The 18965-nt window shown below is 36.1% G+C and overlaps 1 protein-coding gene across 8 annotated transcripts in view; it reads left to right on the forward strand.

Moving 5' to 3' along the window:
• The window catches only part of thada (THADA armadillo repeat containing), a 109596-nt gene that overhangs the window by 83591 nt on the left and 7040 nt on the right, over positions 1-18965 (forward strand). For 3 of the 8 annotated variants that reach the window (XM_051916611.1, XM_051916615.1, XM_051916616.1), the window contains 5 exons: positions 7353-7750; positions 12088-12212; positions 14834-14912; positions 15986-16145; positions 16317-16439. In XM_051916611.1, coding sequence (XP_051772571.1) covers positions 7353-7750; positions 12088-12212; positions 14834-14912; positions 15986-16145; positions 16317-16439 — 885 coding nt within the window. Of the gene's footprint in view, positions 1-7352; positions 7751-12087; positions 12213-14833; positions 14913-15985; positions 16146-16316; positions 16440-18965 lie in introns of those variants that run through there. The other 5 variants (XM_051916612.1, XM_051916613.1, XM_051916614.1 and 2 more) reach the window with 5 other exon arrangements.

Consider the following 18965-nt stretch of genomic DNA (forward strand, 5'->3'; position numbering starts at 1 on the left):
AATGAGTTCCAAAAAAGTTTTAATGAACATAAATAAAACATCTGGACGCACTATGCTAATAAGACATTGGGTGGAGGAAATTGTCATGAAAATAAGTGTATAAAATAAAAAAATAAAAAAATATTAATGGTCCCTAAAAATATTCATTTTCTATTTCCCTAATTCCTTCAATTTCTTTAAGCAAATTACTTCAGTAACACTTTATTTTACCATACCCTTGTTGTACATTACATACAGTGCTGCTTGAAAGTTTGTGAACCTCTTGCAGAATCTGCAAAATGTTAATTATTTTAACAAAATAAGAGGGATCATACAAATTGCATATTTTCTTATTTAGTACTGTCCTGAATAAGATATTTTACATAAAAGATGTTTACAAATAGTCTACAAGACTTTTTGAACGGTTCAAAAGTTTACATGCCCTTGATTCTTAATACTGTATGTCATCACCTGGATGATCCACGGCTGTTTTTTTTTTTTTTTTTGTCCTGAGCAGTTAAACTGCCCAACGTTCTTCCGAAAAATCTTTTGCATTTGAACACTTTGCAGAATTGACTGTATGATTTTTGAGATCCATCTTTTCACACTGAGGACAATTGAAGGACTCAAACACAACTATTAAAAAAGTTTCAAACATTCACTGATGCTCCAGAAGGAAACACGATGCATTAAGATCCGGGGGGTGAAAACTGTTTGAATTTGAAGATCAAGGTCAATTGTACTTAATTTGCCTTCTGGGAAACATGTAAGTATCTTCTGTTGCTTCTGAAGGGCAGTACTGAATGAAAAAATATATTTAAACAAAATAAGAAAAATTTGGACATCTTCATCCTGTTCTAAAGTTTTCACCCCTGGTTCTTAATGCATCGTATTTCCTTTTGGAGCATCAGTGAATGTTTGAACCTTTTTTAATACTTGTGTTTGAGAAGATGAGTCTCAAAACCATACAGTCACTGCTGGAAAAGGGTTCAAATATGCAAAAGAGGCTGGACAACCAAACATTTTGTGGGACCTAGAGGATTTTTCTGAAGAACGTTGGGCATTATAACTGCTCAGGACAAACAAGGGACTTATGAACAACCATCACAAAAAAAAAAAAAAAAAAACCAGCTGTGGATCATCCAGGTAACACACACAGCATTAAGAATCAAGGGTATGTAAACTTTTGAGCAGGTTAATTTTTATAAATTCAGCTTTTTATTTTTTTTTTTTTTTTTTTTTTGTCTTGCGGACTATATGTAAACATATTTTATGTAAAATATCTCATTCAGGACCGTACTAAATAGAAAAATAACATGCATTTTGTATGATCCCTCTTATTTTGATAAGATAATTAACATTTTGCAGATTCTGGAAGGGGTTCACAAACTTTCAAGCAACACTGTATACTTGCTATAGTAATAACAGTAAATTATGCATAATTACAAGCAACTAACTCTTGCCTAACCTCTTGACAAACCCTAACTCCATAGTAAGTACATGTTGTTAATTAATATTACTGAGTAGGTATTTGTGTAATTACACAGTGACAAGGACACCTTAAAATAAAGTGTGATCAATATTTTTCTTTTTTCTTTTTTTTTTTTTTCTTTCTTTTTTTTCTTTTTTTTGGAATAGTATGTGAGATTCACCCTCCCTCACTTTTTATTTTTTTCTGTCTTTTTATATCTCTCACTCTCTCTTTCCTAAAGTGCATTATTCACAGGTGTTGGTACCTCAGTGAAGAAATTAACATTTTAATTTATCACTAACGCTTGAAACTGGTCAGAATTACCTTAACAATCAGCTTTTTAATTTGTCTTGGAACTAAGTAGGAGCTGAAATTTTCTAGGCAGTTCTGACATGTATTCCCATCCTGATACACTCCTCACTGAAACAGGACGTTTGTGTGTGTATGTGCGTGTGTGTGTGTGTGTGTGTGTATGTGTGTGTGTATGTGGGTGGGTGGGTATGAGGCCAAGTGCTCTAAGTAGTTTGGCTCTGAGACTCTAAGCAGGGATTGTGATGGTGTTTTTACTGGCGATGCTTTAGCTGGGCATGAGAGGAACGGGTTTATGAGCCTGTGTGGATCAAACACTACCGCCTGAGAAATGCTCCCTCAACAACACACATTTTGTCGCTCTCTCTCTCTGATGGCCATTCAAACCATAATTTTGGCACAAATTGTACTCTATTCCCCATATTACTACCTCTTAGGTGAATAAATTGTGGATAACACGCGCACACACTCGTCAGAAGGTGGTTGGCAACGTAGGGGTCGCCCACTGTGGGAAAGCATGCTCACATCTGCTCTGCACGTTCCTCAGTCGTCTGGGTTTTGTTTTTCACAGTTTGGGTAATGATGGCAGAGCATGATGTAAAATCCATGTGTTCATGCACGTTGCCGCTTGTGTGGATCGGTGTGTGTTTACTACTGTAGTGAGTACAGACGGCCCACTGTTTTCCTGCACCATAAAATCTAGCTGAACACTTAGAAACAAAAAGATTGCACATGTACTTTAACAGCTATTGCGTCACAAAGGTGTTTGGGCTGTAGTACTGTATTTCACAGAATTATTGAGTGTTCCATTTTATATAAAGTGAGAAAGTGTTATGAATAACTAAAGGGATTGAAAATTATGTCACTGATAATCTCTTCCTCTTTACTAATAGTTTTATCACAAAATAAACATAAATGAAAATCAGAAGTTATGTTGAAAGAGACGGTACAACTTACTGACTTATATCATCTTGTGTAATTACTCAATCAGTGTTTCAAATGCAGAAAGATGTCAGTAATTAATAAAGCTTATAAACAATATCACATAATGTCACATTTACCTTAGGAAAGCCATTCAGTGTCCGTATCTCATTTATTTAAAAAAAAAAAAAAAAAAAGCTAGAGATGAGCATTTTGCTAAATATATGCACTATATTACATATATATTATATGTTAGTGATGTTTTAATCATTTAATATATGGTTAAATAAATCTTTTATAAAAAAAAAAAAAGAAAAAAAAAGACAGCCATTATTATATAATTAAAAAGTTGTATGACTTATGTGCAGTTTAAATGTTTGAATACAACAATTTTTTTATTTTTATTATTTTTTATTATTGTATCTAAAAATAAATAGCAATTAATTTTAATAGTCTGGACTAGTGTTGTCACGGTACCAAAATTCCAGTAGTCGGTACCAATACCAGTAAAATTTTACGGTTCTCTGTACCAATTTCGGTACCACAGGAAAAATCTGTTGGAACTATTTTACTATTTTAATTAACTAGCCTATTTTTAAAAACATATTAAATATGATGGTAATCATACATATAAATATTTGGAGTGAGTGTGTGTATGTATGTTTGTGTGTGTGTGTATATATATACCTCAATGAAATAAATTTTGAAATATAAAAAAATAAAATAAACAAATGCTCAAACAGACGTGTGTTTATTTTAGCTATTCCTTCAGTGAAACGACACACTACAGCCTGTAAAACTATTAAATAAATATCAGTAAATAATGGTAACCTAAATAATAAGAAAATTAAGTATTATTCTAAAAAACATTCGTTTTTTTTTTTTATTTCCACACAAAGATACGTCATATAGCCTGCCGCTTTGAGAGGGATGTGGGACACAAGCAGGAAAGAGACTATTTCTCTTTAATAATATCTTCATGTTATCTGATGTTACAAGCAACTGACACTTATTGTAAAAGGTCTGAAGAGCTAGTTTTATCTTCAGACATTCAGGCTGTGTTTGATTTTGCCCTGCCAGAGAAAGCAAAACTAAAAATCACGGGCGTGTGTGAAACGCGCTATTCAAATAAACTTGACGCGCACAATAACAAGCACAAACTGTGTTAAATAGAAACTGATGTGCAAGCAAGAAGGTTTCTGTCCTACGGTGTTTTTTTTCTACTTTACCACAGTAAACAATGCGAATATAATAGGCTTAATTAAAATCGAAGGAAGAAATGTTTATAATCCCCTGCGTGAGCAAAGATTTGGGAAAAGAAACAGAGATTTCATGTTCAGTGGAATAACTAATGGAATATTGTTAAATTCTCTGCTAATCAGGTGACCAGATCGCGATTCGCAAAACAGAATACAAAGCCGACAAAGCTTAAATGTATGGACTCACATACCTCTCTCATTCAGCATGAACCAATGGCTGTGATATCACATTTAATTGCTAACCTATTAGCCTATTTCTTCTGTAAACAAAGCTTTGTGCTTCCGTGTCATATTCACGTAAATACTGGCACAGCCCTATCAGTGGGTACCGAATATACCCAGATACTCGGTACTCCCGGTACTGTAGAAACGCTGGTATCGTCACATTTTCAAAATTTCAGTACCGGTACTTTTGACAACACTAGTCTGGACTAATTTTCTGGGTTAATTTTAACCTTTCATATTATAGTATTGTACCAAATGACAGGGTTAACAACTTTAGTTGAGAGAGACTTTTTTTTCCTTAAAGATGCAATGTGTAAAATTTGGGAGGATCTATTGACAGTAATGCAATATAATATACATAACTATGTTTTCAGTGGTGCATAAAGACCTTACATAATGAACCGTTATGTTTTTATTACCTTAGAATGAGCCATTTCTATCACACACCACGGGTCCCCCCCTCCATGTCAAGTCGCCATTATGCACCGGCACGTTTCTACAGCAACCCTAAACGGACAAACACTCTACAGAGCGTGTTTAGTCACTATGTTGTTCTTCTAAATCGTTTGTGTTTTTGCACCTGGGAGCATCAATGCTCACTATGTTCCTTTAACTGAAGTTCTGAAAGCGTGAAACATAAATCAACTCACAACACATAATGAAACACAATGGATGTTGTTTTTTTTTTTTTTTAATACAGACTATTATTTTATTACATTTCATCAAAAAAACATATGATAGATAATGAACATAATCTTGCTAACATTTATAATATATTTATAGCTGAAATGTTGCATGACCTTGACAGCTAGGGAGCTGATCTGATTGAGATGCACCCTGTGTCATTTACTCATCCTCATTTTGTTCCAAACTTTAAAAGATGTTTTGAAGAATGTTCACATTTCTTATACAGTAAAAGTATATAGCTACCAGAGGCTGTCAGACTTCAAAAAAGACAAAAAAGCACCTTAAAAGTATCATAAATGTGGCCCAAATGATTGTATTTGGTGTATTTGAAGCGTTCTGAAGCCATACGATAGCTTTGCGTGATAAATAGGCCGGAATTTATGTGAACATTCAAACTTCAAAACAGCATCTTTTGTGCTAAAGGAAAGATGTTATATGGGTTCAGAACAACATAATTAAATGATGACAGTTTTCATGGATGAATATCCCTTTAAATGTCTCTCTTCCACTTTTTTCCCCTCCCCTCTTTTTATTTTTTTTATTTATTTTTTTAAGCCGAGAGGTTTAAAAGTGAATGGCCTCTCCAGGTTGTGTGAGTGTTTTGCCAGTGTTTGATTTCAATGCAATAGGATTTATTTTCTATTGCCAGTGACTGTAATATTGCTATTTTTATGAGAGAGCAAAATATCGTCATTGAGACTTGGTGGTCGTGGCATTGATGAAACCACAGCTTTCTCTGAGTCATGCTGGGGTGGCGGGTGTGTTTGTGTGTAACGCCTTGGATGTCTTACTGGGCTGTTTAGGTTTTCATAAAGATTCCAGCACATCCCCAGAACTACTGTCTCCAAACTCATACACATATTGTCTGCCACAGTCTGTCCTGCTGAGAAATGCTTTTCATTTCCGAGGGTAATCATTACCGTGGTCCTCCATCTCTCCAGAGGGTCAACAATGTTAATAAATGCCATAGCGAAGCGTCCTTTCTTTCCACCACACACCCTCTTCACTCTCATTTCCTCTTTTTTCCCTGTTCTGTGTATCTGCCTCGGTGTTGGATGAAAACATAGTGTAAAAGAGAAATAAATCAGCATTGTTAACCAAAGTCTGTCTCATGACTGACTAGTTCTCGTCTCCCTCCCTCTGTTAATGATGTTTTTCTCCTAGTGGGTTGTTTTGTAATAATGAGTACTTGGCCTGAGTTTAAAGGCTTGAGAATGGTTACCATCACTCCTCTTATGACCCACTGCAGTTTTGTTTTTACTTCATTTCACTTTTCTTTCGCTCTGAATAACTGCAGCATTCTTGTTTTCTTTATTGGAACGTGTAGGAGAGTTGTTATATGAAACTAGTGCCTTTTACATTGTGGAAAAGTGTTTGTTAAAGTTCATTTTCTGTATTGTTTTAAACATCTATAAGACAAAGAATGTGTTTTTACTGGAATTTTGATCAAATAAATACAGCCTTGGTGAGCATTAGACACAAATTGTAATAGTAATAGTGTACAAATGTGTACATGCTGCACTTTTAATGGACTGACTTGAGAAGATTTTCAAGGAACGTTTAACCAAGTCTACAGTTGTTTGTGCCTGTGACTGAGTGATGCAAGAAAACATGAGCAAAAGCATGTGGAAATGTATATATGATAAATGGCTCCGTTTCTTGGCTTGACGTTATGTTGCCAATGTCTGTGTCAGGGTTCTGGTGATGAGGTATTTTCCACATTAGATTAGATATTCCTCTTCTCATCACTACAAACGTTTGTCAACATCTCCACCCTGATTTTAAACATGCCTTCCCATCACCCCCTTCTCATAATAACAGTCTGGGTCTGTGTGAACATGTCAACAATTAACATCATTGAAACAGGTGTTGAGCAATGTCCATGCCCTAAAGAGACAGGCAAGTATACACACATACAAAATCCCCTCTCACACTTGGCTAAATTAGAGTGCACCGCACACTAGATGCTTCAGGTCAATCTGAGCTTGCTACAAGAAGCGTACGAGGGCTCTTTTAATACTCTGGTGTCACGGTAACCGGGCCTGTCTCCTGGGGAATGCAGTATGGCCCCGCCCTCTTGTCCACTCCTTGTTGAATCATGTGCAGAGCCAGATTGGGTTGCATTGTGGGAGTTGGAATGGGTCATTGGAACTTCTTGGATGGAGAAGTGGACTTTATTTAGCTTTCAGAAGAATATTGTGTTCATAATAATTCAGTAAGGAAAAAATGATGTTTGAGTTTCTGAAGCATTTGTATTTCCCAGGATGCTTTTCAGCTGAGCATATAGTGATGTCATAGTGATGTCATAGTGAAGCTGAATCAATATTTAGTAGTGAAAGTTCAATGGTTGATCATCTTTCACTATTATACACCCATCAAAGTAGTTCTCTTATTGCATTGTACACTTTGATATGTCTCCTAAGATCAATTATGCTTTAATTTTAGAATATATTTCACTTCTTTCACATTTAATGGAGTACATTTATTGTCTATATTCATAGAGTCTCCGCTGAAGAAACTACGTAAGGAAACACTGCACATTCTTATGGCCTCAGAACTTGTGGCCCCTCAAGGACCCGATGACATAAACCTCTCAGTCCCTGGAGCTACACAGTACCTGCAGAGTCTGGCTTACATAGCCATCAGCATATGTGTAGAATCACCTCACCTCTGGGAATTTCCAGAGTCTGAGGGGTTTCAGAGAGACCTCCTAGAACGACTGCTGCAGTGCCCACACTATGAGGTTCGGCTGTTTGCCCTGGAACAGCTCCTCAGGAGACTTCAGAAGACAGAAGAAAAGCCTCAGGATTGTGGTCAGGGACCTTTGCCCTTTGACCTCAGTATGTCCAGCCTAACCTCTTTGGCCCTTCATGAGACATACCCAGGGTGTCAAGCCAAGGTGAGGAAACCACCCTTTTGCGTTGTCATCCTCTACACAATTTATAAAACACACTGCAAAAATGAACATAAAGAAAATACAACACACACACAAAAAAAACTTAACAAAAACCTGCAACTTTACAAAACGTTAAACCCACTACAAAAGCAAAAGAACTTTAACAAAATCTACACAAAATTTGTGTTACAACTTCAAACAATCTTGCTTTATATTGTAATTGTTGTTTTGGAATTTCTGAGTGGAAATTTCTACACCGTTTTTTTTTTTTTTTTTTTTTTTCAGCGTACAGAAATAATATACTTTAAAAAAAAAAAAAATACAGTTAAGTGAACTGAATGTTGTTTGGACACTTAAAGGTGCAGTAGGAGATCTGGGAAATGCTAATGTTAACCTGCTAGCATTGAAAGCATACAATCCCACCCTTGCTGCAAGTCACCATCCAAAGCCACGCCTCCTCCAAAACACATGAAGGCACAGACCAGTGTTGGGGAAAGTTACTTTTAAAAGTAATGCATTAACATATTGTGTTACTCCCTAAAAAAGTAACTGCGTTACTTACATTACTTTTGCGTTACTTTTTCTCACCTGGGCTGGGCTTGCTTGTTTGTTTTTTAATAACAACAACAGAAAGTTCTATTTTTAGCAAATGTAAAGGCCCTTTTACACCAAAAGTGTTATGAATAAGCCTCAGGCTGAGGGAAATCCATATTTACGCCTGTATAGTAGAGGGCGCAGCTCAAACAAACATTTCAGCTGTGCTGCCATTCTGGATTAAAGAAGAATAGGATACAGGAGAAGGAAGTTCAACACTCTCTAAATCTAAAGTAATTTTTGCTTATTAGTATGGTTGAATTTGATCATTGAAGGTCAGCAGCAAAGACATTGGTTAATAAAGTGAGATTAAATACACAAAGTATATTTGTGTAATTTAATATAGTTAATTATTACAGGTTTGCATAAAAGATTGCATTTCACTGTTTTTATTCATTTTGAGGAATACTGAATGTTTTTGTGCAAGTGAAATGAGTAAATGCATTTTCACATTTAGTCTAGAACTACAATAACCATCAACGCCTCTGCACTTAATTTCTCTCAACATGGGGACGGGAGAGCTGTCAGTCAATAAATGAGAAAAAGTAACTTGCGTTACTTATTTGAAAAAGTAACTTCGATATTTTGTTGTAAATTAAAAAAGTTATGCGTTACTTTACTAGTTACTTGAAAAAAGTAATCTGATTACGTAACTCAAGTTACTTGTAATGCATTACCCAACACTGGCACACACACACAGCTGCTCTCGGCGAAGTGTCACAAGAGATGACATTAAACTACCTCATGTCTCAAAGCACATAACATTACAATAATAATGAACATAAACAACTTAGAGAGCTTGTACCTAACTGCTGCAGATTCATTTTAGTGTTGATACTGTTGACACGGAAACGCATAATTCCGAGTCTGAGGACGTGAGCAGCTCCGGTTAGAACGTCACGGGTTGCCATCTCTTAATTACTGTAGTTATGGGGTGGACGCAGCATAAGCTCATTGTTTTTGGAGGAACTGTAAAAGGTGGCTGCTGTTTGTTTGTGGTGCTCCGTGACTGAGCAATTGCCATCAGGATATGAGGAGAATTTCAACCAGTAAAACAAAAATGTTTCTGTAGAGAATCACCTATTGCACCTTTAATTGCATGTTAATTGCAATTAAATGAAAATGTATTCTATTATAATAAATTCAGTTAGCTGAAAAAAATTATAAATTCCTCATGATAAAACACTTCCTATTATACAATATATAATAGGAAAACCTGACAAAAAATGCAAAAACAATAGAAAAAAAAACTTTACAAAAACAAAAATGTGAACTGTAGGTTTACCAGAAAACTACTAGAATAATCAAGTTTGATTTGCAGATATCACAATTTTTGTGAATCAAACTTGATACAGGTTAGCAGCCGAAACCTTTGTGTTGTTTTTTTCACCATGTTGAAATTCCTAAAAACACAGATCACAGAACTCTGTGGCCCTGAGATTAGTGAATTCAGCTGTGGAAATGATATACCCTCGTACAGGGATTCTCTGATTAGCCGAATAAACATCTACACTGTAAAAACCTGCTGGACAAGAGCTACTAACAGCAGTATCTGAATGAAACCGGCTGAATGTCATTTAATTTCCATTCACAGACTCAATACACACAAATGTAATTTCAACTGAAAGCTTTGGCCCTGCAAAGTGAAATGGCAGGCGATTTCCTGTTTAGAAAAAAGGGTCATGTTTCAATTCCTCATAAACACTCAACCAACCATCAATTACCCTCCTGTTTTGCCATTTCTATCATTAGGCAACATTCAAACTGACGGGAATTGGCTTTTTGGGAATGGCTTGTGTGTTTGTGTCTGGGGATGCATGTTTTTCTGTGTGCCTGTTGCAGTGATTTTGTGTGTGTGTGTTCTTAAAAGCTGTTTTATTGGCCAACTGTTAATGTTTAAAGTCCTGCTGTTAAGCTCTAGACTTTCGATATGGCCTGGTTTCTATGGTAAGTCTACTGTTCCACCAAAGCATTCTGGGAAGTGACTAGTTAGGAAAGTTAGGCTAATTTCCTCTGTGGGCTCAAATGGCTATACTAATAAGAAGATACGCATTGAACTGCAACTCAACTAAAGCCTAGTGCTTAAATCTGTTCTGAAAATATTCATTTTAGTCTTAGGACTAAATCCACACTGGTTTCATCGTGTACTTTAATATTATGTAATGCAGTGGTTACCAACACTGCACATTTTGGATGCTTCTCTTATCTGACACACCCATCTGAGATCTTGGAGTCTTTACTAACAAGCTGATGAGTTAAATCAACTCTGTTTGATTAGGGAGACATCTAAACTGTGCAGTGCTGGGGGTATTCCACGACCAGGATTGGGAGCCACTGATGTAATGTACTATAATATAAAGGACTTAAATATAATCAAGTACAGAGGACATAGAAAACCATTATAAATATCCTCTTGTGCACTCCAAGAAATAATAATCAACCAAATAAGTCTAAATAATGTCAACAAACCCCTATGAGCTACCAGGCCTGTCACGTTAAAGGAAAGGAAAGGAAAGACGGTGGGGGTCTGAGGAGAAGAAAAACAAGTCTTCCGTTAACTCCCTTGCTCGAGTGTTTGGGGGGCGGGGGAAACCTGAAGGCCAGAGCCGAACCAGATGTGTTTTATGTGCAGGGGGATGGAAGGATAGATGGATGGATGGGGAGGGAGGCAGGAATGTTACTGACAGACGGGAGGGTGGAATAAGGGAATGTTCATATGGATGAAAGGAATATAGGTTGAGAAGTGTGGTTGGCAAATGAAAATATTCACAAACATCCTAGACAGACCTCAGCACATTTTACGTCTCCTGCTCTTTGTATATTAGTCGGGTTAGATGCCAAATTTATTTTGAAATGAAAGAAAATGAGGCTGTGCATGATAGATATACAGTCTGTACTGTTGGAAATCCTTTTATCGTTCAGACAACAACAATAAAGACAACTTTGAAAATACGTTGTGTTTTGTGAAAATTAGTATAATAGGGAACACTTAAAAAAAAAAAAAAAAATGTTTTTTTGATTTTACTAAATTTAAGGCAAGTGGTTACACAATATTCATTTATCTTCATTTGAAACATTTTAAGTTGAATTTAGTCAATGTTTTTTTAGTTATATCAGTTCAAATATATTGAGTAGATTCCAATATAGTCAAGAGTGTGATTTTAAGTAAACAAAAAATACCCTTTTGTATTTGACTTTCAGTATGTTGTACAATTAAAAGATTCTGCACAGCAAAAGAAGGAAGAAACTTGTTACTGCACTGGCATTAGCAAAGTTATTGCTCATTGAACAAAGCAACATGCATCATAATATTAGTACATGCAGTTATCCACAACCTAACCATAAACTCTAATCTTCAGCACAGTGGTAACCATAAAAACGTCAACATAACAGAAACTCTTTCAAATGTCAAACATAACTGAACATTAAACATGAACAGATGTTTTCCTTCACTCAAAAACACAAAATAACACTTAATTTCAATATTTGCAAAGCATGCTGTCAATTAACAATCCACCTCCCAGTTTCAGTTAATGCAATGAAAATCATTCATGTAATCCCAACACAAATGGATTAAGTAACCTTCAATTTTAGATTTAAGTGGATTGAACACAATGAAATTATGTTAGGAATGAATAGCACTTGTTGCTTTAGCTTAATTTAATTAAATAATTTGAACAAGCAGCAAACATTTTTTCAGTGCATCTACCCTGACTAAAGTCTCCATTTATCTTGGTGTTTCACAGGTTTTGCAAGTTCTTGCTGTTATCCCACTTTCTTCCCTGCTGCCCTGGAGAGATGGGATGATGTCTTTGAGCTGTCAGGAGGTTCTAGAGCATCTCCTCAAACTGCTGGAGACCTCTTCACACAGGTGAACCATATAGATCAAACTATATTATCTATTTTTTTTTTTTTTTTTTGAATTATTGCAGAAAATAAGTTCTGTGACCAACAAAAGGTTATGATTCTTACACGTTTTGTTCAGCATTATAATCTTTGTAAATGAACACAACTTTTATGAATTTTGAAGCAAGCAGAAGTAAAAAAAGAAAAAGCTTAGGCTATAAGTGACAGGTAAAAACTTAAAAGGGGGTGGGGTGTGGTTACTGATGTATTTTATGTCATAGAATAAAATGTGAAAATATCTTGAGCTTGTGTTAACCATAGACCTTATTTAAGGCATTTAGCCAAACACTCTTTTAAAAAACCCACTGACTTCGAGACATTGAAACCATGAGTGGATGAACTATTATAATTTATTCTTCTAATGATTATTATGGAAATCTAATCAAACCTAAACAAGCCTAAATCAAATATTGTTTCAGCCTATCACATTATATCAATTATAGGTATATCTCATTTGCTATTATTCAATTGTATTATGTAACCTGTATCACAGCATTGTATTGGCCGTGCGACTCTCTACATATCAGCAACAACATTGGATGTCAGTTGGCCACTAGTTCAAACAATGTCAGATGTGGAGAGTGTTCACATTAGCAAAATTTCACATGCAAAAAAAGATCCAATGTCTGTTGTCAGTAGTGTAGCAATGTATGAAACACTAACACAGAAGTCACTTTCACAAAACAAGCAGCTTTCCATTGAAATTCAAAGTGGCGAATTCGTGTGACAAACTTGACGCGAGCGAAATCTGCATGGCGAAATCTGTAACGCATGCGAAATTCCTGATCGCGATTGAAATCATTGGTTTTCGCCTACAAAAATTTGCCGAACAATGGTAAATGTGGCCGCACCTTTAGGGATTTAGGCATGAATGTTATTTTTTCCGTTTACATCCAGTTGCGCAGAAAGTCCACACTAGATTTAAACTATTAATATTGCATAAAACATTGCACTGACACCCTAAAAACATGTTCTCAGCAGCTGTGGACTCCAACAAACCTCCTCATTGTTGAAGTAGCGGTTTGGGGTGGTGTAGATCCCTCTGGGGAGACGAGAGGTACTCTGTTGAGTGGCTAGCGCTGTTAGCGGGGAGCGTAATGTCTTTAGATGTGGGCTCCAACTACAAAAGAAACCACACATACCTGTGGTCGCCAGCCGCCCCGTGTACATCAATCACCCTTTCATACCTACGGCAGAGCGGGAGGGAGATTGATTTACACATTAAAGGGTCACAGCTACCTGTGCTTTCAATTGAGAGAGTGTGTTCGTATACCTTTACATAGGGTTATTCCCTATAATTTGTGGGTATGTACATGCTTGGAGGTTGTGTGCATGTCTTAATATGTGTTTATGTGGCAGCAGGTGCAGTTGGTCTGTTGTTTTTGGCTCCTAGGTGCCTGTAGGGGCCTCTGAATAACAGACACCTTCACATCCTAGTGTGCAGTGAACACAGGTCGTCGGTATTACATTACAAAGACTCCCGCTCCCTGCGACGCTCATACACTTTCAATCTCTCCCCTTAAGTTCAGTGTTGTGAAACGCTTCATAGCATATTGTTATTTGTACAGTGTGACATGATATGTGTCTTTTGTAACAGTCGTCCTGTGATTTAAGCAACACCATAATACTTGCTGTGTGTCTTTGCAATTGTGTAATGCAGGGAGACACTTGCAGTGTTGTGTAATGGCACATTTGCTCAGTGTATTTTGGTAGCCGTGTTCTGTTGGACAACACATGCTGGATTACACCTGTTCTGAGATCAAGTTAGAAAAACAGCCCCTCTAGACTTGGCCTAGGGGTTGATTTCAAGTGTATGTTGTCAGTTCATGATCAGACAGCATTTATGATCAGGGTCCAGATGGTCATGGAAAAATCAGAAAATTATAAATTGGTTATTTCCAGGCCTAGAAAGCTCATAAAAATGAGAAAATGTTCTGTATAGTTTTAAATAATAATAATAAATCCTGGAAATTTCTATAGTAAATATAAAATGTTTTGCTCTGATTTAACATAATTGGCTACATTTTGATATTTGAGTGCTTGTGTAGGGAAATAAAATGCTCACAAGGTAAGCCAGACATTTGTACAATAATAGGGAAGTACAATTGTTTACATGTTTTAAATCAAAAGATTGGTTCCTCACATAGAAATACATGAAATAGAAATTTGCTTGGGCATCTCTGTACAATGATTTCTAATTCAAGGAAATTCATTAGTCAAAAAGAGTGTGAACGTTATCATTGTAGACTCCATTTTATTTCCTGTAGGCCATTTTGTGCCCCTTTTGTCAAGATTGTTGCACATTTTGCAGACATGAAATGATAGTTTAATTCTGCCCTCAATTTAAATCTGAATTGCAAACATCCTGAAGTTCGTTTTTGGGAATTTTACTTGTTACTTATGCATATATATAAAAATTATTTACATAGTCTGCCATCTGGATGGATGGATGGATGGATGGATAGATAGATAGATAGATAGATAGATAGATAGATAGATAGATAGATAGATAGATAGATGGATGATCAATGTGGTTTTTCAGTTGCATCACCCAGCATTTTTAGTATGCACATGTTCTTCTATGAGTTTCAGTGTGGAGCTCTACTGTGCCACTCTCTCCTTGACGTCTCGACTGGTGGTGCACCTGGCTGAATCAACACCGCAGGTAAGGAAGAAGAAAAGAAACTAGAGTGAGGAAAGGAAAGAGAGAAGCATTGTGTGGGAAGTTTCCAGACAGACCTCAAGCATGTTAAACTGGACACTCTATCTAGACTGGAGCAGATTACAGATACTTAACCTTATAGCGGCTTAACATTCCGTCACATCTCACTACAAATAAGGCAATCCCTGGGAAAAAGAGAGCATAGGCTCTTTAGCTTTACCACAGGCTCCGGAAAGATCAGCCTGTTTGATTTCACGCAAGTTTTTAAGAGCTGTTAACGTTGTTTGTAGGTCACTGAAATGTTTGTGAATGGCCGTTGGGCGATTAGCCGCTAAGTGTGATGAGGGGGAGGGGGCGACTGAGATTTATGCCCTCCAAAATATTTTTTCTTAGTTGACAGTGTAATTTCAGTGGCATAAAGCAGTTAAACTGCTGTTCTTTTTTTCAGCTCTCAGAAAATTCAGCTTTCCATCAGATGAATAAATTACATTTTGAAATGCATTAACATATAAAACAGTTATTTTAGTTGTAATAATATTTCACAATATTACTGTATGTACTGTATTTTTGATTAAATAAATGCAACCTTGGTGAGCATAAGAGACTTCTTTCAAAAACATCTAGTCTAGTATAGTCAAAGTATAATCTTACTTTATGGTAACAATATATATCATGATAAAGCTATTTTGCTGGAAATTCAGTTTTTATTTATTTTTTTTTTATTTTTTTTTACATATTAAACAAATGTGGTATTATATTTTGCCTCATATAAACAACAAATAAATGGATTTATACACAAATGAATAAGTTTGGCATCAGTGCAAAAAAACAGTAAAAACTCAAACAGTAAAGCTCATTTAAAAAAAAAAAAAAAGATTGTACCAATTTTGATCAGATGAATCACTTTCGATACCGTTGTACAGTTGCTGATATTTAACACACCTTGAAGTATCTTGTGTATCTATGTCAATGCAGTACTATGATATACATCAAAGTACCAAGGCATTACCACTGAACTGTGGTATCACCACAGTACATGTCTGATCTTACTTCAGTATTGTGGTTGTTTTATAAAGCAGGAGCTCAGTGAAGCTGCAGTGCTGAGTCTGAGCAGATGGGGGGCGCTGGTCATGCAGAGCTGCAGTGATAAGCAACCTGCAGAAGTCAAACTCATGTCAGCAGAGGTGCTGGTGAAGGCCGTCCCCACCTTACTGACGGCGCCAGCTTTGCCTCTGGGTGAGTGTTCATCTACAGTATGGACAAGAACAAGTATGCAGGAATCTAAACTAAAGTTTACACTGTGTGTGCGTGTGTGTGCGTGTGTGTGCGTGTGTGTGTGCGTGTGTGTGTGCGTGTGTGTGTGCGTGTGTGTGTTTGTGTGTGTGTGTGTTTGTTTGTTTTCTCTAGGTATCACACACACAGTGGCGCTATGGAAGTGTCTGTTTACATTATTACAGGACGAAGATCAGGACGTCAGGGACGGGGCGGCTGACTTCACCTGCTACATACCAGCCCAATTGCACAACACAGGTACACACATACATACACTCATATTAAAGAGATGTTTTGGGTTCAATGCAAGTTAAGCTCTATCAGGAGCACAGTTTCCCTTTGATTTAAAATATGTACTTCTATAGTACCTCCTGAGTTTTTAAGTAAAAGTGCCCATATTATGCTTTTTTTACAAGTTCATAATTTTATTTTGGGGTCCGCCAGAATACATTTACATGTTCAAAAAATATTTTTAATAAATAACAGTAAGTTCAATAACAGTAAATTATGCATAATTACATGCAACTAACCCTAAACTAAACCCTAAATCTAACTATATAGTAAGTACATGTTAATTAATATTACTCAGTACTTAAATGTATTGTTACACTGTAACAAGGACACCTTAAAATAAAGTGTAGCCATTTCTTTATTTCAATTTTACATTTTTAGGATTTAATTAATTATTAGCTGCTTATTATTAGCTTTTCATCAACCCTGCTACAGACAATCTTTAAAAAAAAATATGGTTTACAGTAACTCCCTTGCAATAGAAGTCCACCAAAATAGGCAATAAACAATAAAATACACTATTTTTCAGAATTATATCCACAAGACTTAAACATATGTGTTAGTATTAAACTAGTATGTTAAAATATCTTGCTAATCTGTCTGTGTAATGTAATGGTCAATATTTCAGGGTAATGGCCATGTAAAGCCATTAAATCTAGTAACTTTCACATGCACGAATATTAAAAAAAGGAACTGTTTACATAAGACAAACTCACTCGTTTACAGGATTTACGTCTGTAACACATAACCAGAAGTGCCTCAAAGTTAGTTTCATCATTTAAAGAATGATTTAGACCATTGTAAGTACATTACTGTACATAAGATTTTTGCTGCTGCTTTTTTAAACTAAGGCTGTAAATTCTGTGCTTAACTTGTATTGAACCCAGACCATTGCTTTAAATCAGTGGAGACATGGTCTACATAGGATAAATACAACAACACTCACTCAAGGAGATCAAATGAAGATTGCTGGAAGGGGAGGTATTTTAAAGAGTGTTTTGGAGGGATGGGGGGAGGTCAGGTCAGTGTTGTTTACAACCTCGCCTGACTGAGCGACAGAGGAGAGGTGTGGAGGAGAGGCGGTGAACGGCAGCCCTGCGCCTTTGAAATGGAGGTGTGTGGGTCAGCGATGCAGAGAGGAGCAGCACCTCCGTCTCATAAATCAGTCACATCAAAACCAGACCATTACCACATTCCCTGATGCACTGATATCCTGCTTCACATGGGCAAGAAAAACGAGCATGTTGAGGGAAGAGTTTGAGAAAGCCTTTTCCAACAATCCTTTGTGTCTTCTCTTGTATCCAACCCACAATATGTTACTCGTTTTGGGTAGTTGACATGAACTTTCAAACCATAACAGCTGCTGCAATTTATCTAAATAAGATGTAAAATTGTTGCGCTTGCAGTTTTTATGACCCCATATTACACGGCTCTCTGGAACACTTGATTCTGATTGGTCGATCACTGAACTCTGAAAATGTTTTTGTGTAAGGACTTTTAAACTGTATACTTAAGTTACGTTGTAATGATCGTCTCAACGGTAGTCAGCCAGTCATTATAGCAAAATATTAAAGTTAATTTTGCTTTTAATGACTGTTTGACTGTACATTATCCCTGACATATTCAAAAAAAACAAGTGGCCTGCAAAATGGGATTTAAAAATGGTGAAAAAATATATACTTATTACATATACTGTAAATATTATATTGTTACTTTATATCTAAAACATATACATAAATATATACTGAACGTTCTCTCATACACGACCGAAGAAAAGTTTGGGGTCAAAAAAAAAAAAAAAGTTAAATTTTACACATTAAATTGATCAACAGTGACAGGAAAGACATTTATAATGTTACAAAAGATTTCTATTGTCCGGTGAATCCTGTTCTTTTGAACTTTCTATTCATCAAAGAATCCTAAAAAAAAAAATGTTAAGCATATTAAAACTGTTTTCAACAATGCATAAATAAATTAGATTTTTTATATATATATATAATACCAACCCTAAACTTTTGAATGGTAGGGTATATGTAAATTTTAATCTAAAATCTTGATGAAATTGGAAAAAAAAAAGTTCATTGGTATGTTATTTTTCAGTGCTTTTCTAGTATTAGAAAGAAAATTGGCTGAGAAAAATGAAGCAGTTCAGATAAATATGAAGTAACTCTAACATGATCTCTCACTCTAATCACATTGCTGGCTTTGTACCTGGCCCTTTTTCTTTTCGCCGTCACAGTGAAGTCTTTGTGCGGTACACGCAACCAAATTCAATTAAACACTTTTATTCCTCCGCTATCTCAATACAAATTAGGTTGGAAATCAGAACCACTGGCATCACTTGACAAGGCTTTTAGGAGGGTGAGAGGTACATCTGATAACAGCATTAAGAGGGAATAGGACCATATTCTCACGGGGAGGAACTCGGGAGTGTTCAAGCATTTCAAATGTAATTACTGTGCCCGAAATGCTCAGCGCTTTTCTCTCGTTTGC

The sequence above is a fragment of the Ctenopharyngodon idella genome, chromosome 13 (assembly GCF_019924925.1).
Source record: "Ctenopharyngodon idella isolate HZGC_01 chromosome 13, HZGC01, whole genome shotgun sequence".
NCBI classification, from domain to species: Eukaryota; Metazoa; Chordata; class Actinopteri; order Cypriniformes; family Xenocyprididae; genus Ctenopharyngodon; species Ctenopharyngodon idella.